The sequence below is a fragment of the Motacilla alba genome, chromosome 5 (assembly GCF_015832195.1).
Source record: "Motacilla alba alba isolate MOTALB_02 chromosome 5, Motacilla_alba_V1.0_pri, whole genome shotgun sequence".
NCBI lineage: Eukaryota > Metazoa > Chordata > Aves > Passeriformes > Motacillidae > Motacilla > Motacilla alba.
This window is the reverse complement of record NC_052020.1, coordinates 60,549,706-60,577,698: the sequence shown is the minus strand read 5'-3', so window position 1 is coordinate 60,577,698 and position 27,993 is coordinate 60,549,706. Positions and strand designations below refer to the sequence as shown.

General features: G+C 56.1%; 2 protein-coding genes across 3 annotated transcripts; one reads left to right on the top strand and one right to left on the bottom strand.

The window, feature by feature from the left end:
* Positions 1 to 666: 666 nt before the first annotated feature.
* On the top strand, positions 667 to 3,842 carry ARF6 (ADP ribosylation factor 6). The gene has a single exon (XM_038139151.1). It carries the CDS (start codon positions 1,061 to 1,063, stop codon positions 1,586 to 1,588), a length of 528 nt encoding a protein of 175 aa, XP_037995079.1. The 5' UTR covers positions 667 to 1,060; the 3' UTR covers positions 1,589 to 3,842.
* A 19,790-nt stretch (positions 3,843 to 23,632) lies between these two features.
* Positions 23,633 to 27,993, bottom strand: VCPKMT (valosin containing protein lysine methyltransferase). 2 transcript variants are annotated; one of them, XM_038139631.1, is made up of 7 exons: positions 27,516 to 27,779; positions 27,280 to 27,390; positions 26,748 to 26,820; positions 26,004 to 26,087; positions 25,688 to 25,807; positions 24,613 to 24,717; positions 23,633 to 23,997 (listed from the first exon to the last, which is right to left on the bottom strand). In XM_038139631.1, exons 1-7 carry the CDS (start codon positions 27,725 to 27,727, stop codon positions 23,983 to 23,985), a joined length of 720 nt encoding a protein of 239 aa, XP_037995559.1. In that variant the 5' UTR covers positions 27,728 to 27,779; the 3' UTR covers positions 23,633 to 23,982. The 2 variants fall into 2 exon arrangements, with proteins under 2 accessions (XP_037995559.1, XP_037995560.1); XM_038139632.1 differs by having other exon boundaries at positions 23,633 to 24,717; positions 27,516 to 27,993.

Genomic DNA, 27,993 nt, shown 5'->3' with positions numbered 1-27,993 from the left:
GGCAGCCCCGGCCCGGAGGAGCGGCGGGCAGCGCCCCGTGTCCCTGGCAGCGATCCCGTGTCCCGTGTCCCGGGGCAGGGCGGGACAGGGCCCGGCGTGTGCGTGCGGGAGCGGCGGCGCTGGGCGTGCCGGGCTCAGCTCCGGGCACAGGGCAGGGACGTGCCCCGAGCGCCGCGCGGTGTCCCGGGCGCCGATCCGCGGAGTTTCACCCGCCGGAATGACAGGGAGTGACCCGGGACAGCGTGGAGTCACCATCGCGGTGATGCGGCGCTGAATCACGGGCGGCCGGGGCGGGAAGGGCCCGGCCCAGGGCAGGGACACCTCCCTCTGTCCCGGCTGCTGCCAGCGCCCAGCCCGGCCTCGGGCTCTGCCAGGGACCCGGGGCAGCCACGGCCTGTCCGTGCCGCCGTGCCGGGGCTCCCGGTGCCCGGTGCGCAGCCGCCCGTCCCGGCTCCTGTCCCTTTAAGGCGCGCCGCGCGCTGACGCGCGATCGCGTGGCGCCTCTCCCCACCGCGGCCCCCGCCCCCTCCGCGCGCCGCGCGCGCGCCGCCCCTCCCCGCCCAATCGGCGGCGAGGCCCCGCCCAGTCGGCGGAGCCCCCTCCCCACCCTCCGGGGGGCGGGGCGGCGGCGGCGCAGGCGCGCGGGGCGGGCGGGAAGGCGCGGGCGGAAGGGGGGCGGGGCGGCGGCGGGGCGTGGCGGGGCCCGCGCGGGCGCATGCGCGGGGCGGCGGCGGGGCGGAAGCGGGCGCGGGCGCGCGCGGCCCCTTTCCGGCGGCGCGGGCGGAGGGAGCGGCGCGCGGGCCCTCAGGTACGGCCGGGACGCTCCCGGGCCATCGCGGCCACTCCCGGCGCCCCCCGGCCCCCGGCGTCCCGCCGGCACCCATGAGCTGAGGCGCCGCGGCGGGAGCCGAGGCAGGAGCGGGCGGAGCCGCCGCCGCGGGCCCGGCGGAGCAGCGGAGCCGCCTCCCCGCCGCCCCATGCGCGGCCCGCGCTGAGCCCCGCCCGCCCTTCCCCGCCGGGCCGGCGCTCGCCCTCTCGCCCTCCCTTGGATGCCGCCGAGATGGGCAAGGTGCTGTCCAAGATCTTCGGGAACAAGGAGATGCGGATCCTGATGCTGGGGCTGGACGCGGCCGGCAAGACCACGATCCTGTACAAGCTGAAGCTGGGCCAGTCGGTGACCACCATCCCCACCGTGGGCTTCAACGTGGAGACCGTCACCTACAAGAACGTCAAGTTCAACGTGTGGGACGTGGGCGGCCAGGACAAGATCCGGCCCCTGTGGCGGCACTACTACACGGGCACGCAGGGGCTCATCTTCGTGGTGGACTGCGCCGACCGCGACCGCATCGACGAGGCGCGGCAGGAGCTGCACCGCATCATCAACGACCGGGAGATGCGGGACGCCATCATCCTCATCTTCGCCAACAAGCAGGACCTGCCCGACGCCATGAAACCCCACGAGATCCAGGAGAAACTGGGCCTGACCCGGATCAGGGATAGGAATTGGTATGTGCAGCCCTCCTGTGCCACGACGGGGGACGGACTCTACGAAGGGCTGACGTGGTTAACGTCCAATTATAAATCCTAATGGGAGAGGAACTATTTAGTCTACAAAGAATTAAAGAAACAAAACAAAAAAAAATTAAACAAACAAAAAAAAGAAACAAAAAAAAAATTAAAATAACCCACGTGGCTTTCCAGAAGAATGATTCTCTACTGAAAAGTAAAAACAAAACCGCATCCATAGGATTATGATCACCTTTCTCCAGTTGCCACCCTCTCCTCCTGCACCCTTGGCTGGATTCCTGTTCTAACTGCTCCTGCTTGGCGTTAGGATGCTCTAACCTCCGAATGTGACACGAACACAGGCACTAGATGCTATGGCAGACTTCCAGCAAACAGGGGAAGGACACATTAGAGACTTGCTAAGTAACTTTTTTTTTTGGTTTTTTTTTTTTCCTTTTTCCTCTCGTTAGCCCTTTGCTGGTTTGATTATTTTGGGGGATGTTGGGGGAGGGGGTCCATTTTCAGTGTATGCTTTCTGGGTCTACTTTTTTGATTATATATATTTTTTTTTCTCTCTCTTCTCTCACTTTGCTGTAGATTGCTACTTTTTTGCATTCTTGCAGGATATGTTGCTAGGTCGACTTCATCTAGTAAACTGAAAATTGTTGCTTAAAATCAAACTGCAGTCTGTCTTTTTATATTAAGGACTTTTTTTTTTTTTTTTTTTAAGGAAAAAAAAAAGTTCTGTTAATCTGTAACTGAACAGTGACTCAGTCTGGCTCCACGGCTCAGGCTAGCGAGGGGAATTCTCGCCTGCAGTGGCAGGGAGTGGGAATTCCACTGAAAGGTGTTCCAAGTGCGTGTCGGGCGCTGGGAAATGCAAGAACTGCTTTGGAATGTCAGCTGGGAAGTTCTGACCCATACATCATGCATGAGGAGGGATGCAAAACCAGCTCCCCACACACATAGCACACAGGGCATGAGCGCTGCTGCGGTTGCAGGGCAGGCTCTGGGCAGGTTTTTTGTCCCAAATGAGGTTTGGTTGCTGTTTTTTTACTCCTTGGTGTCGGTCCCCGGGCCGAGGCTCTTTCCAGCACATGCAGCAATAAAATGTTGCAACGAGTTTGACTTTAAATCAGATGTTCTGGCAAAAGTCCAGCTCTGACTTGCCTCTCGCTTCCATCTCAAGGCAGCTGGAGACACCTAACCCTTGCAAGGATTCCGGTTTCTTCCCAGCAGTCAGAAGGAAATTGTTGTTATTGTTGTTATTGTTCTTTTTCCGTGCTGGAGCCTTGCGAAGGGGCGAGCTCCGAGCCGAGCTCTGCTGGAGCCCGGCGTTCCTGACACCAGGAATGGCCATTTTGAGGCAATCGCTGCTTGCTTTGGTTCCCCAGCCCGGGCCGAGCTCCTCCCCGTGTCCCGCTCCTGCAGGACAGGGAGCTGTGCTGGGAGTCTGAGGCCATTGAGGAACGGGAGAGAGAATCGACGCTGAATGTAAACTTCCAGAATTAGTTCTTAAAGGGCAGAGCAGCTCGTTAGCCGTGTCACAGCCTGTAGCTGGCACTGGCCAATCAAAAACCCCACCCAGAGCGAGTATTTGCATAAAAACTCAATCAAGTATTAATTAACGCTGGGTGCACAAACTGTTAAAGCAGCTGGTTCTTATTCAGCCTTAAGGATTAACTTCAGATTTCCTCAAGGAGTTAAAACTCCGTTGGGGAATTCTAGGAATGTATGCTACAAAACCAGAAGAAAATGGCTTTTATTTTCCTTTTTTTTTTTCCTTAATTGTGTTCTCTTTTCAAGAATATAAGTTTTACATGGAATTGGGGGCATTACACTACATTGCTGCAGTGGTGACTCTGCATGCTGGGTACCTTGTACATGGAGCTCTTACCAAAGATGTACGGGAAGATGAAAATCCTGAATTCACTTCTGAAATCCAATGCTTTGGAGCACCTCAAAGTCCTTGTAGAGTACGGTTCCAAAAAAAGACTTTGCTGGATGTGGGTTGCAAATGGGACTGGATGAGTTCTTGGTGCTAGAAGATAGAGCATTGATGGACTTTGTGAATCAGAGAGTCTGCAGAAGCTTAATGTAGAAATAACTCTTCCATCTCGGCCCTAAAGAAGAGGAAGTGAGATTAGTTTATTTTAATCCAAGGCTTTTTGCCATTGGAATATCACTGCTCTATTTTCTAGCTTTTCTTTTTCTTTTCCTGTTGCTGTAACTTAATGAACAGTGTGGTGGTATAAAACCTTAAAATTACAACAATATGGTTACTGTTTTCTTCTGGAGCATCAATAAAATAGCCAAGCACAAAGTAAATGCCTAAACTGGAAAACTTGAAGCTCTATTAATGGCTCTTGAACTTTCTTAAACCTATTCTCAGTCAACATGAGAACTTCAGTACCTTCATTTTTTGTCTGAGTTGGTTTCCTGTGTTTCCAAGCGCTGGGGCAGCCTTTGCATTAAGTTGACTTTGCCATTTTGTATCCCCTTAGAAGTAACTTTGTAATTCTGTTTTGTAGGTGAAAGGAAATCGCTTCTGCTTCTGGATTTTTTAATTTTTTTTTTTTTTTGGGGGGTGGGGGGAGTGGAGAGGAAGAGATGGGGGAGAAAAAGTTACTGGAACGCGTGGCGGAGCCGTCAACAATAAACGGCCTGGCCACCGAACAAAAACCCACAGGTTTCACTTCCAACACGTCCTTTCTAGGCTGTAGCTGGACCTCAGCACGAGGGAGTGGCTGTCAGTAGGATAAAGTGGGAATTCTGTACCAAACAAAGCAGTCTGGAATTCCGAGTGCATCGATTTGTGTTCGTGTGAATTTATGGAGTAAGTTTTGAATGGCGTTCAATCGTGTCCCACCAAGTGACTGAGTCTGTGGCCTGTGATCTCCCTGACCGAAGTTCCCAGGAATTTTGTGTTCTCAATATGGCTGTAGTGTTGGTAAAGAACTAATAAGCAGAAAATAAAGCAATTATACAGCGGAGCTCTCCTGGTATGTTGCTTGTATTGAATGATGAGAGAAGCAGGAAGGGGCAATCTGGTGCCGGACTCGGGCGTTGCGCTGGCATAAAGAGGGCTCTGTTCTGCATCTCCCAGATTGGAAGCCTGGCTGTAATTCCTGTGAGAATTAGATGAGAGACTGTCAGTGGAAAAGGAGGATGCTGCTTTAATATTCCCACTTGAGCAAAGTTTATTGTCGGGGTTCTCCAGCCTCGGTGCCAGCCCCACCTGACTCGGGAAGGTGAGGGCGGGGAGGGACTGTCCCTGCCGTGTTCCAGGGGGGAAATTCCCTGGAAAGGGCAGCACGAGGCCGGTGTGGAACACGCAGGGATGGACAAAGGGGCTGATGAGTGACTAGGGGTGCTTGTGGAGTGACAGATGTGACGCTGGGACTCGCTGGTGCCCGAGTAGGACTGGAGTGAGCTGATGAAAGGACTTGGGCAGGTGCTGGGGCTGCGGGGGGGCTGGGGAGCAGCGGGATATGGATCCCGTGACAGCTGCCATCCCCTGGGACAGGCAGCGGGGTCACAGCCAGAGCTCTGCTGGCAGAGGGCACGGCCGGGGCTCTGCTCCGAGGCTGCTCCCGCAGCTGCAGGTGCCAGGCCAGGTGTCAGCCCTGGAACTGCCTCCTTGCTGCAAAGCTTTGGGAATGCTCAGGAGCATCGTGACCTGCTCTAGCAAGCAGCATCCCTGCCTATGGAACGAGCTGAGCTCGGGTCTCTTCCCACCCAAACCATTCCATGATTCCATGATCATCCAGCCAGGTGGGTGCAGGAGCCTTCCCCTTTCAGGGCGTTCAGGCTCTGCCTGGCTGTCAGTCCAGGGTGTGGCTGTGTAAATGAACTTACTGGGAGTTAATTAAACTCCTCGGAGCTGGGAGACAAGCAGGGGAACCGGTGTCTCTCTGGCTGCAGCAGTGAGTCACATTTCAAAATGCCGGCGCTTATCGCGTCCCATCGGAGCGCGGTGAGCCCGGAGCGCGCCTGACTCAGCCCCAGCAGGGCTCTGCCCCAGCCACAGGGCCCTGTCCTCATGGACAGCCTTGGAAAAACTGTGCCCACCATTCCTAATTGGAAATTCTCCCTCTTAATGCAAGTCCTCCCAAAGGAATGTGTCTCGCTTTCAAAATGCTGTCAGAGCAGCTGGCACAAGGGCTGGGAGAGCCTGGGGAGCTGAGGTGATGTCCCTTCTCACTGGGCTTTGGGAACGGGACAAAAGGGACTGCCAGGGACTGCCAGGAGCAGAGAACTTGCTGTGGAGGTGGCAGCAGCCTCGTGTGAGCTCTGTGACTCACACTTCCCTCTAGCACACCGCCGTGCTTTTATCTTGGATTTGCTTCTAACATCTGTCCAGCCTGGCAGCTCGGTGCGGGCAGTCTGAAATCCCCTCAGCTTTGGTGCTTTCTGGAAGTTCAAATAAAAACTTTCCCCTGGTCTCGTGGGGAAGCATCAGCTCCCAGGGGCTGCTGGTGAGTGAGTGTCAGCCCTGCTGACTGGCTCAGTTCCTCTTTGAGGTCCTGCACACGCTCCTGTTTCGGAATTACGTCTGAGCAAGGGCTCGGGCCGAGCTGGAGCCCCACAATCCATCTCCCTTCCAAAGGTGGGAGCACCCCAAGAGCAGAGTGCCGTCATTTGCATCCTGTGCCAGCTCTGGAGGGTGCAGGGCTGAGTCAGAGCCCCAGCAGCTCTGAGCAGGGTGGTTTGTACGGGCGGGAAATGGGCTGCGCTGGGGGTTGTCCAGGAAGTGGCTCTGCTCTTGCTTAAGAACAGGTATCTCTGGCCTCCTTAAGAAAGGAGGGGAAAAAGTCAAGATGTGAGTCACTGCTGAGTCTCACAGTGGTTTAACAGGCTCTGGGCCCTGCTTTGCCTCAAGTTTTCCCTTCCAGAGGCTGCACTTCACTCCTCTGTTCCTGGTTTTTTTAGTGGCATCTTCCAAGACAGCTTTAGTTGGGAAAAACGCTTCAGCAGGATTGAATGGGTGTCCTGTGAGATGGAAACTGGTGATGCTTGGAAATTGGTAACACTCAGAACACTTTGTTTTCCTTAGGAGTTTTCAGGTGAGAGCAACCCCCAGGGGTGCCACCAAGAGCTCCTGGATCTGTACAGGATCCCAGTGTTCCAGCTGCCTTTCAGTGGATGAAAACCCCCTTGGTGCTTAAACAGGGAAGAGGAGGGAGCCAAGGTGTAGAAAAGAGCCTGAATTCCTGGCTGGGAGGGTGGGAGGCCCTGGCACAGGGTGCCCAGAGCAGCTGGGGCTGCCCCTGGATCCCTGGCAGTGCCCAAGGCCAGGCTGGACAGGGCCTGGAGCAGCCTGGGACAGTGGAAGGTGTCCCTGCCATGGCTGGTGTGACACTGGATGGGCTTGAAGGCTCGAACCATTCTGGGATTTTATGATGCTGTGAACTCCTGAAATCATCCCCATGCTTGTGCCTAGAATGGATTTTCCTCTGCGTGGACCAGGCGCTGGCTTCACTGAAGTTTCTGATGGAGCAGGAGGGGAGGTTTTCTCTCTCATCAGTGCAAGGCATGAAAACCTGTGGAAAGCTGCAGCAAACACTGCATTGCACCCAATGATTCTTGAGCTGTTCTGTGAGAATGCATTTTTATTTCACATTTTGGGGGGAAAACCTCAAGCAGCCTCTGTAGTTACAGGAGAGGAGGACACGGGGTGGGCTGGCTGGGAGATCTCAGAAGCCAGGGAAGCAATTACCCAGGATTATCCTGGATTTTTGGGAAGACCACTTGGCTTTTTTTGTGGCTGAGCTGCAGCAATTCTCATCCACAAGGGTCCATCAGAGGAAGGCACCTGCCTGGATCACCACTGCAGGGGACAGAGAGGAGCAGAGGGAAGCACCCAGTGCCAATCCAGCCCCAAAATACCTCTGCCATTCCTGCAAAGCTGACTGGGGAAGGAGCTCATTCCATGAAGGCTCGAGTTCCTGGTGCTGACAGCTCCTAACTGGGCAGCGCCGTGTGCCTGCTCCAAGGGAGACTTTGCACTTTGGGAGTGCAACGTGGGATTGCAAAGTCCCCGTGCTGCTGCTATTTGTTATTTTTGCCCTGAGGACAGCTGTACATTTTCCCCTAGGAAGGAAGGAAGGGGCTCCTGTGGAGCAGCGGGACCCCGAGGCTGGGCACTTCCCACCACCACGCACCGCTGGAGCGGGATGTGCCCGCAGTTATCCCATTAGCTCAACATCTGCCAGGATGCCTTTCCCCACAGGGGCTGGATTAGGCTGGAACTGACCCAGCTCTCCAGGAAGCTTTTCCTATCGTGTTTTTGTGGCTTTCAGGCTGCTGCCCTGGCTGGAACCAACCCCAGCACCCGCCTCACACCGCCAAGAGGGAGCTTTGGCAGGCCAGCAGGGAGCTGGCTTTACCTTTGCCTCCAAAGAATGTCTGTGAAGTGTTCAAATTCCATCCTGTATATTCTGGATCTACTCATATTTTCACTATAACGAGTTTTTTGGGCTGTGATGACTCAGAACAGACCAGGTTTCACATCAGCGCTGAAAACAGGAGCATCTGGGTAGGGAGGTGAGGGGCAGCAGCAGGACAGACACTGCTGGTGTCCTCGTGGCTCCTTGCTGCCTGGCACAAAGGTTTGGGATGATCTTCCCTGGCATCTGCTGGCTGGAAGAAGAGCCAAGCTCAGCAAGGGCTGCTGTGGAAGCCACCGGCCCCTGGTGCTGCGAGGTGGAAGGAGCTGACTGGCTGCCAACGAGCTGTCCCTGGATCTCTGGCTCGTCTTACAGCCTTGGACCCATTAATGAGTCCAAAGTCCTCCAGCCCTTGCCTCCAAACATTTTGAGTGTGTGGCATTTGAGGGCCAGGCTCACCGTCCAGGCTGGGCTCTGGTGATGCTCCTGGGCTGCTCCTGCAGCTCTGCTTTGGATCTGCTCCTGGCCACAGTGCTCTGGCCTCTCTAGGGAGGGCTGGGAATGTTGCAGGGAGTAGGGCAGAGGTCTGTTCTCCTTTAAGGAATGCTGCCTGCAATCTCCGGATCTGCTCCTGCCCTGCCTGTTTGGCTGATGCCTCACAGAGAAATCCTGCTCTGTGTTTTCCCCTGGATCTGAGGTTACACTTTTAACCACAGCACCAAAACTTCCCAGCTTTTAATTTCATCATGGCCATTCTGATGATTTTTTGGCAGGGGGTGCATCTCCCCACCAGGATGAGCTGCAGCTTTTCCACCTCGTTTGGAGTGACCTGTGGGTTTCCCTGACCTAAGGCCTCCAGGTCAAAGCCTGGAAGCTCCTGCTCTGATGCCACACTCGCTTTTTCACTCCTCACCATTCCAGTGTCCCCCAGCCCCGCTGTGCCATGGGGGAGAAGGGGCTCCACAGCTCCTCCTTGCCTTCTCCAGGCTCTCCAGCTCCCGGAAACGCTCCCAGTAGTGAAACTGGTTAATCACGTTGTCACCGGAGGAGTGCTGGCATCCGAGAGGGATCTGTGGATTAACTGGTTCCGCTGTTTGCCAATTTCTCGGCAGCCTGATGCATTATTCAGCAGCCGGGCTGCTTTCGGGCCTTCGGAAAATCTGGAGCTCCCCAACACTTGAGGGTTTATGAACTGACGTCTCTCCTTGCAGCTTCCTCCTCCCTTGGATTGCCAATTAACCGCGGGCAATTAAACGGCAGCCCCGGAGTGTTTTGCCGCCGGTCCCGCAGTCTGCAGAGGAGGCTCGGGGCAGCCGCAGCTTCCTGCTGGGCTCTATCCCACCTCCCAGCATCCGCCCCGGGAAACCAGGTGCTATTTAAGGCATGGGATCTGCGGACTCGTTTAACATCTGCCAACTCCCCGGCATTCCCAGGTTGCTAAAAATGTGCGCGGTGGCAGCGGGGAAGGCTCGGGGACAGCCGCAGCCGCGTGGCTCCGGAGCAGCCCGTTCCCAAAGCTGCAGTTCAGGCCGGAGCACTTGCAGATGCAGATAGGGAGGGAGAGGTGACTCACGGAGATTAAAAATCCTCGTGGGCAGCGATGGCTCAACGCACCAACGGCACTCACAGCCGGCTCCCTCATGCCTGCTTTTCTTTTGCCTCCAGGTCGAGGGGAAAAGTGGGAAAGGCAGAAGCTGTGGCGGCTGGGATGGCCCTGGGGGAGGCGGGGGGTGGAGGATGAAGGGACAAGAGGACAGAGAGGCAGAGCAGTGCCGGGGGGAGGCTCGTTCTTCCTCAAACACGTTGATATCCATTGGTTTCGATGGCCAAAGCCGGACTGCCGCATCCTTTCCCACGCCGCGGTCCCGCCGCTGACTCGGTGCCAGCGGAAGGCGCTTGCGGGGCCATCGGGTCCGAGACGATTTCCCATCTTCTCTGATTGTTCGAGGCACTGCGGAGTTGTTGTCAGAGCCTGTTCCCTGTTTTGGAAACATAATTGGAATTATGCAAATTCCGGTGCGGCACCGGTGAGTGACTGATGCGCTCCGTGCCCGCGGATGGGCTCTTGGAGCAGGGAAGGCCGGTTCCATCCCGGGGGAACCGGGGCCTCAGCCCCGCTCCTTCCGTAGATCCTGAGCATCCCAGCCTGCTCCTGCACAGCTCCCGAGCATCCCAGCCCGGTCAGCCCTGCTCCTGTACAGCTCCCGAGCATCCCAGCCCGCTCAGCCCTGCTCCTGCACAGCTCCCGAGCATCCCAGCCTGGTCAGCCCTGCTCCTGCACAGCTCCCGAGCATCCCAGCCTGGTCAGCCCTGCTCCTGCACAGCTCCCGAGCATCCCAGCCTGGTCAGCCCTGCTCCTGTCACAGCTCCCGAGCATCCCAGCCCGCTCAGGCCCGCTCCTTCCGCAGATCCTGAGCATCCCAGCCCACTCCTGCCACACCTCTTGTCCCAGCCCGCTCCCGCATAGCTCCTGAGCATCCCAGCCCGCTCCTGCACAGCTCCCGAGCATCCCAGCCCGCTCCAGGGCTGGTCAGGGAGCCACAGAGCTCATTCCTGCCCAAACACCCCATGCTTGGAGCTGAGACACCATCACTAGACCACGCTGGTGTTGCCAAAATTCCTGATGGTCGGGGGCTGGAGCTGTTTTGGGGAGGCCGAGCTTCCCAAGGGCAGCTCAGGGGGCTGTTCGGTGGGAGCAGAGTGGGATCTGGAGCACAAGGCTTGGGGGACTGGAGCAAGACTCCCTGTGAGGGTTGGGACTCTGCTGCCCTCCAGACACGCGGTGGGAGCGTGGGGATGGTGTCTGGATCGGGCTGCGGTTCCCACCTGGAAGTGCTTTGGGATTGCCCCGCTGGCCCGGGAGCCAGCTGGGTGGGGAGCCGCTCTCGGGCACTCTGTGACTCGGCCGTGCCGGTGGCAGCGGTCCCGGGCCCGGTCCGGGCTCCCGGGAGCGGGATCCTGGGATGGGCTCGGCCTCACGGACAGGCCTCGTGCTGCACAAAGTCCTCCCGTGAGGAGATCTGCGTGAGGAAAGAGGATTTTGCCAAAATAACAGCACTTCCCCCCCACACCCATCAGCCTTTCCATCCGCGTCCCGCAGCGGTTCCTCTTTTAGCACCACGGCTCCTAAAAAAAAAAAAAAAGTGTTGACTGCAGCTTTTCTGGAGGCTGCAGCGCTCCCGCCCCGGTGACTGCACGGCTCTTCCCAGCCTCCTTCCCGCTGCGGCTCCCGGGCTGAAGGCAATCTTTTCCGGTCTGATCGCATGGCCAAGGAATGTACGTGCACACACGGCGTGTCTGGGGTCGGTTCGGTGCCGACAGCCAGGCTTTTGGGAGGGGCACCGAGGAAAAACGGTGCCCAAGCTGCCGCTTGCCCCGGTCCCTTTGGGTTTGGGATGCCGATCCGGCTGCCCCGTCCCCGACCTCGCTGTCTCTGCCCGTGTTGTGGGTGCGTGGCAGCGATTTCTGCCTCTCCACGGTCTGTAAAGTCTTGGCCAAGTGGAACAAAAATATTCAGTCCTGTTAGTTTGGAAGGTAATTCCAGCTAATAAATAAACGGGGTTGGGAAAAAAAAACCCCGGTGATCCGGCGTGGCCAATGAGCGCATCATCGGCACTCCCCCAGAGACGCTGCGAGGGGGATGAGGGTAATTAACAAAGCAATTAATGCAAGATAAGAAGCTGCTTCCCAAACACACAAGGAAATCCAGACTCCAGCTGTGCTGGCATTGCTTGTGCTGGCAAAGGCCTTGTTTGGGCTGGAAGGGGGATTCACGTGGCGTGTTGGTTTGCAGGATCCATTCCCCAGCAGAAGCAGCAGGTTGGGGATTTGGCATCCTCCAGCAGGTCCCAAACCTCTCCACGAGCTTTGGTGGGATCGGTGCTGCTCCCTCAAAATAAAGCTGGAAAAGGCCAACTGGAGCAGGAGGACCAGCAGCTCTTCCCAGCTGCCAGGGCTGGGTGATCCAGGGCTGGAGCTCCCTGAGCATCTTTCCAGGCCAGCTGCTTTGTCAGCTTGGAGCTCTTGGAAAGACGAATGGGATGATGTTTCTGCAGCACAGCCAACATCCAACGCGCTCAGCTTGGCTGCGGTCCATGCGTGGGGCCGTGCTCAGGCCCGGAGCTGGATGGAAATGCCTTTAAACGTGGATCTAAATTGGATCTAAATCTATTTCTATGTTGGGGGTGAGCTCAGGAAAGGGGGAAAAACCCCCAAAGACTGCTACTGGCTCCAATTTCAAAGATTTATATGTATTTATATATATATATATATAAAAATAAATGAAAGGGTTTATCTGTTTCTATGTTGAATGAATCCCAGATTTTATGGATCAGATAAACCTGATGACACTACACATTCCAGAATCCCAGAATGGTTTGGTTTTGAAGGGACTTTAAAGCTCCTCAGTTCCAACTCCCTGCCATGGGCAGGAACACCTCCCACCATCCCAGGCTGCTCCAAACCCTGTCCAAAGTGGTCTTGGACCCTTCCAGGGATCCAGGGGCAGCCACAGTTTCTCTGGGCTGCTGGGGGCTCATGGCAGGGAAGAGCAGGCTCTGATGTGGCTCCGAGAGCTGCCATGTGATTTTTTGGGCAGACACACCATCCTGTCTTGGTTTGTGGGAGACTCAGGAACTGGATCTGGGCATTTCTGCCCTTTCTTTACACGAGTGTGAAGCCTTGGGAGCACCTCCTCATCTCCCAGCCGTGTCTTCCCAGCACCAACTTCCCTCTTCCCAAAATATCCCCTCCACAGAGCTCTCACAGCTCAGGCTGCCCCAGCAGCGTTCTCAGGGCGTTGCCTGCGGGCCTTCCCACTGAATTATATTTAACACTTGGGTTTGGGGTGGGATTTTTGGGAAGGAAATCTGTTGCCAAGCAATGGAGCTGTGGCCTGGCTCTCTCCTCCCAAACTGAGACTTAGAAGTGTGTGTAAAATATCTGAGACATCTCAAGTGGGGTTGCAGGAGGCTGGATCACGGGAATCTGGTGGAAAAGCTGCTGCTGGGGCTGGGAGAAGGTTTTCCTTTCATTTTCCAGAGCCAAAGCTGGAAGTGGAGAGTTGTTTGATCCCAGAAGCAACAAGAGATATGGGGGGATCATGAGAAATCCCCCAAGGGTCCTGTGGGGAGCTCTCCCCATGGATTTACACCCAGGACATGTCCTGGACAGCAGGTATAAAAAACATTGGGTTTTCTCCCCAAAAGGAAGATGAGACCAGCCCCAGCACGGAGATGTTGGGGGGTCAGTCTCAGCACCACAAACTGCAGCAATCCATGGCACCCAGAGTGGGTATGGATGAATCAGAGGGTCAATATTGACCCACATCCCACAGCTGGGGGCTGGCAGTGCCCGTTGGCCTCCCTGGGCAAGCTCCAGAGGGAATGGCAGTGCCAATCCAGGGACCGATTCATCCCGATGCCCGCGAGCATCGCAGCCCCGCGCGGGAGCCCCGGTTTGCTCCAGGCCAGGAGCAGCCCCACAGGAGGGTTTCAGCTGACAGCAATCCAGAGGGATACAAAGCTTTCCTGATGTTTCCCCCAGCTGTCCAGCCCGGGAGGGAAATCCCACCGGCGTGCTTTCCTCATTAAGGGCTGTCACATTTTCCAGGCAGAGCCTCGGTGTGCCAGGCGCTGATTTGCATCACCAGATCACAAGGATGTGACCTAATTAAATTTCAGCTCTTTTCAATATGATTTTCATACTCACACAGGGGTGTTTTTTTGGACCTGTGGAACCAGCTGTCTCGGCAGAGATGTTTCAGGCTTGGAATGGAAGTGGAGAAAACATCTGATTTCCCACTGGGAGCGGCTGTGGAGGCGAGCTCTGGGGTCTCTCCAAAGCCTTTCCCTGCTCCCAAAGTTTGATTCACAAGAGTGAATTGTGTCATTTTTTTAGGGCAGATTTTTTTATTATTATTTATGCAGAGGGGAACATGTTAGTCCCACCCCTCTTCTCATGCAGATGGATTTAGGTCACAGTGGGAAGAGGGGTGGGAGAACCTGGAGCGAACCACATCCCTCCTGGAACAAACAACCTTCCCAGGGCTCAGCACGGGATCTCACACGATGCCTCCAGGTCCCATCAAACCCCACCAAGGCCCCTCAGCACAAGGCAAATCCAACCATTCCATGCAGCCAGACCTCCCCAGGAGTTTTTTAATGCCCAAAAAATATTATTTGGAGTCTTAATTTTCCCTGGGAAGGGCCTGTTCACCAGTGAGGGTAACACAGGAGGGTATCCCAGCTGGATTTTTGGCTGAATGAGCAGAATCCCCCGCGTTTTCCCGTTGCTATGGCAAGGGGGAGAGCCGGGATTTTTGTGCATGGGTTGGTAAATCCGGCCCGTTCTGCACGGCTGATTTGCCCTCCAATTAATTAAGGGCATTCTTCACTTCCCCTCGCAATTAACATAAAGAAAACCCAATTAACTCCTGCACGGTGGACGCTGAGCACCGCCTTGGGCAGTGTGAAACCTCCCTGCTCTCCTGCAGGAAAAATCCAAAGATTCTCAGGCTGACCGCAGAGCCCACACCGGAGCCCGGAGCCTGTCGTGTCGCCATCCCACCCCTATGGAATAACCCAGTTTTCCCTGAGTGAAATCACATTCCTGGCTTTGCCAGGCCTGTTGATATTGGTTGTGAGCTGGGAATTGGGGTGGAAAAGAAGATTTGGGTGGAAAATGAGATTTGGGTGGAAAAGGAGATTTCTGGCCATCCTCAGGCACGCTGGTGCTTCTTCCCACAGCTCCTGGGCTGTGGTGGTACAAAGGGCATCCCCTTCTCCTGATCCCTTGGTCACTCATCCTCCTTTTTTATGGCTGAAGCCATGAGTCTGGGAGCAGGGTCTGGGAGCAGGGTCTGGGAGCAGGATCTGGGAGCAGTCTGGGAGCAGTCTGGGAGCAGGGTCTGGGAGCAGGGTCTAGGAGCAGGGTCTGGGAGCAGGATCTGGGAGCAGGATCTGGGAGCAGTCTGGGAGCAGGGTCTGGGAGCAGTCTGGGAGCAGTCTGGGAGCAGTCTGGGAGCAGGGTCTGGGAGCAGGGTCTAGGAGCAGGGTCTGGGAGCAGGGTCTGGGAGCAGTCTGGGAGCAGGGTCTGGGAGCAGTCTGGGAGCAGGGTCTGGGAGCAGGGTCTGGGAGCAGTCTGGGAGCAGGGTCTGGGAGCAGGGTCTGGGAGCAGGGTCTGGGAGCAGAATCTCTCAGTCCGTGGCATCCACGCCCCGCTGGCCACGCCCGTAATCCCTGCCATGAGGTGCAGCAGGTATTTCCTGTTCCCGGACTGCTCCAACTTGCCCTGCACGGCTGCGGCTGCCCCGAGCAGCTCCCGGCTCTCCCGGATGGATTTGGGCTCTGCAGAGCAGTGTGGCTGCAAGGACGAGCCGTGCTCTCTCCAGTGTCCCAAAATAAATAAGAGAGGAGGGAGGGGATGGCAGTGCCCTGCCAAGATAAAGGGTGACACGGCCTCAGCTGGCTCCTGCTGCCTCACCAAATCCTTGGGATTTGCCCCCAGGATTTGCCTCTGGAATTCCCACACTGCCACAGCATAAATTAGCCTCATCCAGGGGATGCCTGGTCTCTGAGCAGCGAGGTGACTTGGTGGCTTCCAGCTACTGTCCTACATTGCTTTCTCACCTACACTGGCTTCTGAATTTTGGGTTGGTTGGATAAACCATGCTCTGGTTGGTCTATCAGCTCCCAGATGACCTGGAGCATATCCAGTGTTCTCCTCACCCCAGGAATTGCCAAAAATCCCAAATGCTGGCACCACCAAGTTGTTGTGTTTTGTTTGTTTGTTTGTTTGTTTTCTAGTTTAACACTTTTTAGGTGTTTGTGTCCAGTGCATCGGACAAACCCTGGGTTTGGATGAGGACAGAGCAGCCTCCTTCCCACAAAGGCACCTGGAGCATCCTTCATTTCCAGCTCTGAGCCTGAGGAGAGCTGCAGCTTTGTCCATGGAGGGGTCAATCCCGTGTCCCCCACACCCTGCCCATGGCCACCCACGGCGCTGTGACAAAGCGACCACACCAACCACCATCACACCGACCGCAATTCCTGAACATCCAACCCTGTCCTCAGCCCCTGCCAATAATCCTCGGGGACAAAAGACCCCGAGGGCAGCTCCCGCCCCCGCCTGTAATTCCTCCCCTTCACCCTAATCCCCGGCCCTTCTGTCGCAGCGGCCAAATCCAATTAACCGCGCAAGGCCCGCGCTCCAGCGGCGCTCCAAGGGAGCCGCGGGACGGCCGGGTGGGGCGGCAGCGCTGGGGGTGGAGGAGCCATCCCTGCCTTCAGCGGGGTTTATTCCCAAAAAAAAGACTTTCTGAGAGGAGGGAGCTGTGTCTGGCCATGAGTGAGGGAAGGGAGGTGGTCTGGGGCTGGTGGCAATCGCTCTGCTGGGGGTGACTCTTTTTTCCCAGTTGGCTTGGTTGTGGTACCGGCTTCCGAGACCCCACTCCAAACACCCCCGCGGGTCCCATTCGGCCTCCAAGACTTAATTTCCACCTGCTCAGGGTTTGCCATGAGCCTCTGAGCTCTGTTTCATGTCTGGTTGCAGAGGAAGATGCTCTGGTCCACTTCCAACCTGGCATGGAGGATGGCTGGGGATTGGAAGGATGTTCTCCAACCTGGCCACGCTCCCAAGGGTCCCAAGTTTTTTTCCCATGATCTTGTTTGCCAAGAAGAAAAAAAGACTCAGCATGAAGGTAGCACGAATTCAGGATGGTCCCAGTGAACTCCCAACCAGAACCAGAGCAAAGAAAAAGAAAAACCCAACAGTTTGGATTTGCAGCTTTCCAGGCTGAACTCAAGCTGCAGCTGGGATGTGAGATCAGATAATTTTGGGATGGTGAAGCTGCTGGGATAGAAAGGAGGAGAGGAGCAAGGCGACAGAACAACGAGGAAGGGCTTTGGTGGGGGCAGAGAGGACGTGCCAGGGAGATGCTGCTTTTCCAGGCACAGATTGGGTAGAAGGTGAATAAATGATGGGTGGCCCCAGGGGCTGCAGAAGGACCAGGCTGTGCCTTAAATGAGCTGGAGAAACACGTGGAAACAGAGGCTGAGTCACAGGGGACGAGGTCCAACCGGCCAGGGGAGGCTGCGGGCGGCACACTGACCACTGGCAGCTGCTCCCACACCTGAGCTAATGTTTAGCTTTGGACTTTGCCAAGTTGTCCAAGGGGCAAAGGAGGAGGAGGAGGATGAGGGCAGGTGACCCGAGGGGGGCTGAGGGTGGCTGCGAGCTGGGCCAGTGCCCAGGGCTGTGACTGCTGTACAAGCTCTGGCTCAGAGGGAGCCACTTCTGGGTGCAGTTTCTGCTGGTTTGGTCCTGGCTCAGCAGGACATTCCCTGACAAGGTCTTGCTGAGCTCTCCCTGCTGTATTTTATTCCCGACACATGGAGCTCCAGACAGCACTCGCAAGGGTTGCACTGATGGGACACTGTCGTGGACAGGGTGAGGAGCCTGGTGGCACCACTGACAAGGCTGCAAATGTGTCCCCAGCATTGGCCCAGGGCTGAGCACGTCCCATTGGCCTGGATAACCCACCCTGGCAGGTGCCTCATCTCTATTTAAACCCCCTCTCCTGGGATGTAATTAAGGACGTGCCTATTAATTGCTGTGTCACAGCAGCACGGATCGTCCCTGTCACCACCGGTGCTCCCTGGGCAGCTCCCACTGGACCACTGCCATGCGTCTCCTCTCCATCCCCATCACCACAACCCTGCAGCATCCCAAACCTTCACATTTTGAGTTCTACCTTCCAGGCAATCTTACACAGCAACATTCTCCAATCCCAGATTATTCTAATGACACCGTGGAAGGGCTAAAAATAGCAGCAAGGCATTTTGTGCCTCTCCCCCGGCAGCCGCTGTCGGGAGCGCGGGGACGGCACCGGCACTGGGAGCCTCTGAGGTGTTTGCAGGGAGCGTTTGGAGAGTATCACACCTCCCCTTTCCCTTCCCAGCCCTGGATCTTTAAATATCTGGCCCAAATCCACACAAGCCTGTAGCTGCTTAACTCCTTCCTTGCACTCAAATCCAAAGGAAATTGGGCGCATGGATGGGATGGAGGACATGGGGTGGTGGGTGCTAAACTCTCCTGAGTGTGCCAAAGCTGCAGGAGTGACTCAGCCATGGTGTGGGTGGTGGGATCCTCTCGGCTTCCCTGGGGACCTCCTGGCTCCAGCGGGAGCCTTCCTGCTCCTGCGGGATTCACAGAGCCCACCTGTGCCATCCCACTTCACCTCCTCTCCTGCCAGGGCTCTTGGATGTCTCAGGGTCCTGCACGCGCAAGAAAATACTGTGGGAAGCAACATCCAAATCCATGCTGCTCTCCCTAAAATGAGCATCCCAACATTGATGTACTTACCCAAAAATGGTGCACTCCCCAAGAAAGTGATGCCCTGCCCCCCAAACCAGCCATGCTGGATTTAGCACCTGAACACGCTCGGCAGGGTGAAGCAGCAGCCTGGGGCAGCGGTTCTAGGTTAATTCTGGGGTTTTCTTTTATTATTTAAGGCATCCTAGGGGATCCTGAACTCAGCAAGAGTGGCTGGAGCTTGGGAGTCCACAAGGAAGTGTGGACAACATTGCTCCACACAACCCTGCCGGCCCTCAGAGCCCGCCAGGCATCAGGGCTGGGCAGGGGGAGCAAAACCCACAGAAACTGTCACCAGCTTCATCCACAGCTTCACAGCAGGTTCCCAGAGCCTGCGCTGGGAATGGCTCCCTGCTCCACTCTGGGCAGGGCAGCTGGTGCTGGCATGAGGGCACGGATGTGTGTGGAGAGGCAGGGAGCAGCCAGGGAGACATCCAGGCACGGGCACAGGGGCACTGTTTGCCCTCTGGGGATGCAGAGAGCCAAAGCGGAGGGCTTTGGGTGCAGGGATCCCAAGCAGGGCACTGTTTGCCCTCTGGGGATGCAGAGAGCCAAAGTGGAGGGCTTTGGGTGCAGGGATCCCAAGCAGAGATCCAAAGCAGGGCACTGTTTGCCCTCTGGGGATGCAGGGAGCCAAAGCGGAGGGCTTTGGGTGCAGGGATCCCAAGCAGAGATCCAAAGCAGGGCACTGTTTGCCCTCTGGGGATGCAGGGAGCCAAAGCGGAGGGCTTTGGGTGCAGGGATCCCAAGCAGAGATCCAAAGCAGGGCACTGTTTGCCCTCTGGGGATGCAGGGAGCCAAAGCGGAGGGCTTTGGGTGCAGGGATCCAAAGCAGGGCACTGTTTGCCCTCTGTGGATGCAGAGAGACAAAGCGGAGGGCTTTGGGCACAGGGATCCCAAGCAGGGGAGAGCCCTGCTCCGAGGTGTGGGGCCAGGATTGCGCTGCTGCGGAGCCGGGGTGGGCAGAGCGGGAGGAGAAGCGGCCGATCGCTGTCCCCCAGGGGGAACAGAAACGCCGTGAGCCGGTGGCTGCCACGCGCCAGGGACTGCGCCGGAGCGGGGCACAGACGGATGAGTCAGAGGATTCGGGGACAATGGGAAGCGCGGGCTCAGCACGGGGGACACGCAGGGACAGGGACAGGCCGGGACGGGGACGTGCCGGGATGCGGCCTCAAGGCTGCCAGCGCTGCATCACCCTGAGCAAATCCTCCTCCAGAGGGTAAAACGTGGCTTTTTTTTCCGCCGGGTCGCAGGGAGAGGAAGGAAACGGGTGAACTCATGGCAGCGTGCGCGGACAGGGCTCTGCTCTGCCACGCGTCCTCCCCGTCCCGCTGGCCGCCGGACACGGCGCTGTCCTGCACTTCCACTGGTGCTGGCAGGGCACCAGGGACCACATCCCGGCCCGGCTGCTTCCCAAGGCACCCCCAACCTCCCTCCTGCCCGCCGCTGCCTTCTCACTTCCACAGCATTCCCTGTTTTATAGATTTCCTTATTTTATAAACCCAAAAAAGCAAATCCAGGAGCACAAGAGGAATAAGAAACAGGCACACCAAAGCAGGAGCCCGGTTTCACCTCCTGATCCGAGTCACCCCATAAGCCCTCGGCTGCTCCCACATTCCTCAGGGGAGCTGGTGAGGGCAGGAGTAACTGGCACAGGATAATTACAGGGCTGGAGATGGAGGTGCTGCCCGGGCATGAGGTCCCATGGCTCACAGGGATGGGAGAAACCTGGGCTGAACCCAGACAACTATCCCACAGGGGAATTCGGGAAACATCCTCCAAAAATATCTCCACAGGCCAGAACAGTTTGACAGAATCTCAGTCACCACTTTCTCTGCTCATTGCCATCTTTCTTCCATTTCACACGGAATGGCGGCTGGGAGAAGCTAATCCTCAGAAAAAGACATTAAACTTGGACACAAACTCGGGCCACCATCACCCTGGAGGTCCTGGTCACTCCCTGGGGCTCGGGCTCAGGGCTCCTCACTACAGCTCTGGCTGCCCCCGGGTGCAGGAACAGGAGCTCCAGGGCCCCTGTGCTGCACAAACCTCACGGTTTGCATGGCCTCAGAAAAGAAACTCTCCTTGTTTTGTTTCAGGATGTGAAAGGAGACCACAAGACTGCGGTCCCACGGCTTCCCCACCCCGGGATGACAGGACGCTGCACCAGCAGCAAGCAGATCAAACTGACACCATTGCAGGAGGGGAAGGCTGGGATCCCTCTCCCAGCACCCCACACACCCTACAGGCACTCGTGGGCAGTGCTGGGCCAAGGAGCCACATCCACACCACCGCTGTCACCAAGGAGTGTCCCCATCCCCCAGGCTGGGCTGCCAAAACACCTGGGGTTTGAAATCATGAAATTCCTGAATGGTTTGGGGTGGAAGGCACCTCAAAGCTCATCTTGTTCCACTCCCTGCCATGGGCAGGGACACCTTCCACCGTCCCAGGCTGCTCCAAGCCCTGTCCAACCTGGCCTTGGACACTTCCAGGGTCCAGGGGCAGCCCCAGGTGCTCTGGGCACCCTGTGCCAGGGCCTGCCCACCCTCACAGCCAAAAATTTCTCCCTAACATCCAGACTAACCCTGGCCTCTGGCAGTGGGAAGCCATTCCCCCTGGTCCATGCCTTCCAGGCACTGCCCACCTCCCAGGGCCCCATGAGGTGGGGGGGCAGCTGCAGCAGGGATGGGAGGGCCCCTGGATGTGACCTCCTGTCACTGAGCTGCTGAGAGATTGTCACCCTGCCGTTGTCACTGCGCTGTTTGCTCCTTGGCTGGGGCTCAGGAAGTGGCACAACAGCAGCAGCCACACAATCAACCCAAGACACCGTTTAACAGACTGGGAGCCCACACAGCTGGGGGAGCAGGAGCAGACCCACAGGGATAAAAACTCTTTTCCTTCATGCTGCAGGCAAGAAGTGTCCGTTTCTAAGAGGAGAATCCATCTGTCAGGACTACAGGCCACAGAAAACAATTAGCTGGGGAGAACACTTTCCCAAGCAAAGCCCCCGGCCCTGAGGGATGAGTGGGAGCAGGCCTGGCCTCACAGTCCCAGGGGCTCTGCAGCAGCACCAGCAATCACTCAGGGATGGCCAGATCCGGACACCAGCACTCCTCCTGGCAAACACCCTGCATCTCCTGCTTGTCTTAGAAAAGGGAAAAATACCCCTGGAGCATTGAGGGTCCTGCAGTTTGTGCCTGATACCACGGCAAGAAGCCATCAGTGACTGATGTGGTGGGTGCTGAGCTGGCACTGCACACCGGGCTCCCTCCTGGACTGCAAGCCCTGGATCCAAGTGGAGCTGGAACAGCTCCAGCAGCTGCCACAGCCAGCAGTGAGCAGCCCAGCAGAGCCCCAGAGGCACCACGGGATGGTGGCACTGCCACTGCTGTCACCAGAGGGACAGGGCAGGGCAGAGCTCCCTCCAGGGCTGCGGGCTGAGCCAGCAGAGGAGCGCCAAGGCTCTCCCAGGAAAATCAATCACGTGTGACCTCTGCACCACAGCCCACGCAGTTTCCCATGGCTTGGGCTGGTGTTGAAGCCATGCCAGGAAATTATCCACAATTTAAGCATGACTGTAGGCAAACGCCTCAAACTCCCAAATGTCTCTGCCTGTGACACTAAACCAGCTCCCACAGCAGCAGCACAGGGAGGTTTCCTGCCCTCTCTTGCGAGGACAAATCTCAGCAAGGTGAGGCACAGGCTGGGTACCCAGCTGGGACATGGTGGATTTGGTGCTGCTGGTTCCCACCACAGCCAGCCTGGAGGCAGAGCCCAGGGATGAGCTCTCTCTCATGGAGAGCTGGGACAGGTTTGGGCTGGCATGGCAGGAGGGACTGCCAGGGACAGGAGTTCTCCAGAGCAGCTGCTGTGCCCCAGAGGCCAGGCAGAGCCTGACTCTCACAGCCAGACTTCTCCAAAGAGCCCCTGTTTAATGGAAGTGGCACCAAAACTCTCCAAGGAATCAGGACAAGTCCAACTGGGACAAAGAGGACAGGTGACAGAACAGAGAGGTTGGCAAGAGGCAGGATCACCACCTGCCTCGCATTCCATTTTCCATGAGGGCTCCACACCCTCCTAGCTCAGAGCAGGCAGCCCTGTCTCCAGACACGGTGGAACTGAACCCCAGTAGGATCTCATCCCCTTCCCAAAGCCCTTTTTGTCCCCAAAAAGCAGCAGTTTCACGTGGTGGCTCCGGGGACAGGGGGCCCCGCCCTGCTGCCCCGGTTAGTGGCGGTTTCCTCTCGCAGCTGCAGAGCAGCAGCAGCAGCAGCTGGGTTTTACATCCCCCTCAGCCGGCGACAGGAGGTGACGCAGGGGGTCACACGACCCAGCCCCCTCCCACGAGGTCCCTGTCACTCAGGGACAGTCACAGCCTGAGTGACACAGACCCAGAGCTGAGGGCACAGCAGAGCAGCAGCCGGCAGGGAAGAAAAAGCACAACTTCTTCCCTTTTTCTTCTGAAGAAGAGATCTGAGCCCTGTGCAAAAGGAAGTGCTGATACCACACGTCCTGCAGATAAAACAGTTATTCCATCAGCTCCAAACCCCGGGGAAAGGCTGCTCTCCTCTGCAACCCCCCCACCAAGCAGGGTGCCAGCGTGTCCCAGTGTGACATCATCCCTTTGTGCTTTGGGACATCATCCCCACCACTGCTGGGATCTGGGGATCTTTTCCTCATTTTCCTGGAATAAGAGCTTCCACTTGGGAAGCCACGTTGGTGTAAACATTCCAGAAAATCCCTTCCTGCAGGCCAGTGGGTAATTAAGGAGCTCTTTTCATAACAAGGTAACAAATAACACGTGTGGTTTGACAAATTAGGTTCTCGCGTTCGCTAATCATCGCCGCCGTGCTCGGCAAGCCAGGACAGTGCTTTAGGATGTGGGAAGTTTGCAAGGAATTCTCTTACTGGAGATAAAGGGAGCCTGAGCTCAGGGCAGGTGCAGGAAACTCCTGGGAGCCTGCAAACGAAGCTCTTCCCAACCCCCCAGCTTCTGAGAGAAAACTCAGCCACAGAAACTCGTGCCTCTGTCACAGACCCAACTTCCACAGCTGCTTCCGCCACAGAAAAGTGAGAATTCCTGCAAACTCCTCCTCTAAGCCACCATGAGCTCCAAGAGGCAGAAACACTGACAGCCACAAGGAACCCGCTCACCAGAACAACCTGAAGGTGTCAAACTTGAACACTGCAGATCTTTGTACCAGAAAAGCACAGGTGAAAACAGAAGGCAGAAGGATTTTGCACAGGAATGTTTTATCTGTGCAGGAACCACCACCACGACAGCGCCAGCTCCCGGAATGAGCTCCCAGGAGGGAATGACACAGGAGGCACAGCATGAATGAACAACCCACCATCCGAAACCCAACTCCCGTGCCAAAGCTTTATTGACCGGCCGATCGAGCCGCTCCCGGCTTTCCCCTCCGGGCGGTTTCAGCGCGGTGAGCGCTCGGCAGCGCCGCTCCCGCAGCGGAGGCACCAGCACACGCCCCGCGCCGTCGGGGCCGCTCCGGCTCCATTGCCCGCCTCCCCGGGCCGCAGACGCGGCCAGCCCGCAGCTGGCAAGGCGCTGGCAGACACCTCGGCTGCCGAGTCGGCCAGGCAGAAGCTGCTCGGGGCAGATGAGTCACAACCACACGGCAGCCAGTCCCTCTGTGCTGTTATCCCATCCCCGCTGCTCCAGAGCTCTGCCAGGGGACACATCCTGTGCTCAAAGATCTCACGATGGGAAATTCTGTCAAGAGATTTTCACACAGATGACAGGTTTTTAAGCGGCCTGATTTTGTTCAAGAGCTGCACGTTGTGCCATCACAATATGCAAAATATTTTCTTCATGCTTCATCAGTTAACCCCAAAACGATCAAAGCAATCCTGGCAGCTGCTGAGTATCACATGTAGAGCCTGGTTTTGGGGAGAGGGTGGCACGGCAGAGCCCACGGTGCCAAAAGCAGCACCAGGCATTTTATTTTGATTACTTTGGTGCCTCTAAACTCCAGCTTGGAGATCCCACCCCACCAGTGCATGGAAGCAGCAGAAGAGTGAAGCTCAAAGGCAGTGCTGAAGAGGAAGGCTGGCACCTGGAGCACCAGGTTTGGGAACAAAGCAGCTCCTTTGTACAGCAGGGCCATGGTTCCACAGGGTCCCAAATGTCACAGTCAGTCTGGAGCTCCATCTCTGGAGTGCTCACGCTGTGCCAAGGAAACAGCAGCTCTGGGAACTTCTGGCAGCAGCTGCTGTGCTGGTGCCATGAACCAGTCCAGTGGAAGGTGTCCATGGCAGGAGTGGAGTGAGATGAGCTTTAAGGTCCCTTCCCAACAACCCAAAGCATCCTGGGATTCTGTGGACCTACCGCCTGCTTCCTGTGGATGCTCACGATGTGGATGTCCTCGCTGCGATACTCCTCGTCGTGCCGATCCAGGGGAATTGTCTCCAGCTCAAAGTCCCTCCGAAGCAGCTGTTCCACAAAGAGCAGTTCCACAACCATTCCAGACATGCCCCCCAAGCAGCACCTCACCCTCACGGAAACTACTCCAGCACTAACGTGAAGCTACAGACACCCACAATACTCCAGAAAAATCTATTGAAGCTTGTGGCAAAACACCCCTGGAGGGATTTAAAAGATGTGTAGATGTGGCACTTGGGGACATGGCTTAGTGGTGGCCTTGGCACTGCTTGGGGGATGGATGAACTTGATCTCAGGGGACTTTTCCAGCCTAAAAATTCTGTGAATCCATGATTTTGCTTCAATCCCTAAAATGCTAAGCTAAACCACAGCACCTGCCTGTCTGCCAACCCCTTCAAATGAAAGGGAGAGGAGAGAAAAAAAACCAGTCTAAAATCCCCCAGCACCAGCTCTGGGCTGTGCTCAGATTGCCTGGGCTGAACCTGGCAAGGAAGGAAATAAATCACAAAAAAAAGGCAGAAATCAGCCAGAAACACCAACCCCTGTTTGCTTGTTGTGGGAGCAGCACCTCAGCAGAGCTGAGCACAGCCCTCCTCACTGCCAGGGCCCCACAAGAGTGTGAGGCACCAATCATCAAACAGCTGCTTTGATTAACAGCTACCAATCCCCTGGAATTCTCTTCTTTTCCCTTTTTTTGTAATATTAAAGTTATTATATATAATCCTGCCCTCCTGCACAAGAGCTGCTCCCCGGCAGTCACCACAGGTGCAGAGTTAAATGTGCACTGACCATCATCCCCCCACAGGTGTTCCCTGTGCTGCTTTTCCTCACCTGCACACGAGATACAGCTGGAATATTCAATTAAAACACTTCATTAATGGGCTCTCATTAGAGAGAAGGAATTTTTTCAGAAGCACCTCTATCACTCAGGAGAGTTTTTGAGTTCCTGAGCAAAACTTTGCATTTCCCCTCTGCTTTCAAAGGAGCAGCCTAAATGAAAATGTGCTTAAAACTCACTTACTTCAAAGTATTTTCTCTCAATTTCAGGGTTCTTCCCCACAGTCCTCTGTTCATAGCAGCACAGGACACAAGTGTCAGGGCCTGTCAGGTCCTTCAGGGTCTTCAGCAAGGGCTCCAAGGACTGCCCAAAAAAGGTCAAACATTTCCCACGTGGATTTTGAGTGCATTCCACTGGTTATGATACCCTCCAGCTAAAGCCTTCACCCAAGAGAGAGCCTCCCAGTTTCACTTTTCTGCTAGTTATTTTTAGTGCTTGAACTGGGACAAGAAGAATATGGGGGGAAAAACTGGGAAGCAGAGGAGAAAAGGGGATTCACAGGAGAAGAATTTCCCAGGCTGACCAAGAAAAGTGAACTGGAATCCAAGCCAGAAACATCCCACACTGCTGAGCGGGCACTTCCCTGAGGCACACAAAAATGAGTATTCCTCAGCGTGTTTCCAAAGTGAGAGTTTTCTCAATTATTCCTGGAGGATGGCTCAGATCCAGACCACAGTGCAGGGAAATGGGACCGACAGGCAGGGACTCAATGCCAGGGGCTGGTGAAGCCATTGGAAGGGCACTGGGACAGGGGGTTTGTCAGGTTATTTCCCCTTTCCTGCAGCTTCCCTCGGCTTTCTGTGCACATCCTACAAGCTCCAGCTGAGGACACGAGGCAGAGTACAGCAACCACTCAGCTGGGGCAGGATTTCTCCTTAGCCTTCCCAAGGAAAGAGTAAGGAGAAGCCAAACAACACACTTAGCACTTTTAAATTTCATTTACCAATGATTTCAACAGTTCACATTTTGCTCCACCATTCCCAATGTTAAAAAAAAGGGATAGGGGGAGGCACAAACATTCAATTTGGGATTTTTAACATAAAAATAGTCTCTGGTTCTACATCAAATGGCCTTACACCTATTAAAAATGCATTTTCCAGTTTTGTTCTACCTATTTCCTATAAACCACAGGGACCATGACATGAGCACAATATTTATCTGAACACTTCTTATACTAAACACACTGATCCCACCCCCTTCCCGAGAAACCTTTCTGTAGGGGTTTAGCAAAGTCCTCATTTACCTCCTCATAGTAAATGCAATCAGCCATGAGTATATAATCGGGGGGAGGCTGAAATTCCGTTACATCTTCACCCCTAAAAAGAACAAAAAAGGAAAAACCAACAAGAAGTGAAAAGAAGTTTTAGTAATAAGACATACTAAAGGACTGAGCATAAAGTTAACTACTGTGTTCTCATATTAAGTTTCCCTCTCACAGCGATGTTCTGAAGTTATTTAGCTATTTAAGAACCCAGTGCAGAATCACAGAATCCCAGGATGGTTTGGGTGGGAAGGGAACTTAAATCCCATCCCATTCCTCCCCCTGCCATGGGCAGGGACACCTTCCACCGTCCCAGGCTGCTCCAAACCCTGTCCAACCTGGCCTTGGGCACTTCCAGGGGCAGCCCCAGGTGCTCTGGGCACTTGTACCAGGACCTTCCCACCCTCCCAGCCAGAATACCCAATTCCCTATATCCCATCTTCAGGTTTTTCAACCTGAACGCAGAATCCCCGTTAAAGCTGAACAGAGACATTAAATAAAGGCTCATACAAACCATTTCAGTACCTTGGCTCGGACGGACCCTGTGACCAGGTGTTTGTTATTCTCAATATTAACCATCAACAGCTCCTGCAGCTCCTCCAGGTCTGTGACCGTCACGTTCGCCCTGTAATACACACACGTGGTTAGAGAGCAATGGCAGGGGACACTTCGCACAGCACAGCAAACAGGGTTTAAAGGAATCCAAAGGGGCTGAGGGAGCAGACGGCGCCGGGCAGGGAATCCGCTCACCCCAGCGTGGCTGCCATGATGCCCACGGCGCCGGTGCCCGCGCCCAGCTCCAGGACGTGGCGGCGGGCGAGGGGACAGGCGCCGGTCTCCAGGAACTTGGCGAGCACCAGCGCGGCGTCCCACACCACACAGCCCACGCCGCCGGCCGCCCGCTGCTCCAGCCGCAGCGCCGGCCCGGCCCGCCGCTCCAGCTCCCTCACGAAGCCCGCCATGGCCGCGGCTCTGAGGCGGCGCGGCCCCGCCCCGGCAGGAAATGGCGGGCGGGCCGTGAGGGGACGGCGCTGCCCGCCCGCTCTGGGCGGCGGGACAGGCTGCGAGCCGTGGGCACGGAGGCTTTTCCAGCCGGAACGATTCCAGGATTCCGGCAGCCGTGTCCGGCCGGAATTGATTCCAGGATTCCGGCAGCCGTGTCCGGCCAGAACGATTGCAGCATTCCGGCAGCCGCGGCCATGAGGGAGCGCGGAGCCCTCAGGAGTCG

Coding starts and splice junctions, on each gene's coding strand:
- VCPKMT (XM_038139632.1), bottom strand. CDS start 27,727: ATGGCGGGCTTCGTGAGGGAGCTGGAGCGGCGGGCCGGGCCGGCGCTG. Junction 27,391..27,515: donor ATCATGGCAGCCACGCTGGG/GTGAGCGGATTC, acceptor TGTGTATTACAG/GGCGAACGTGACGGTCACAG. Junction 24,718..25,687: donor TTGAGAGAAAATACTTTGAA/GTAAGTGAGTTT, acceptor TTTGTGGAACAG/CTGCTTCGGAGGGACTTTGA.
- ARF6 (XM_038139151.1), top strand. CDS start 1,061: ATGGGCAAGGTGCTGTCCAAGATCTTCGGGAACAAGGAGATGCGGATC.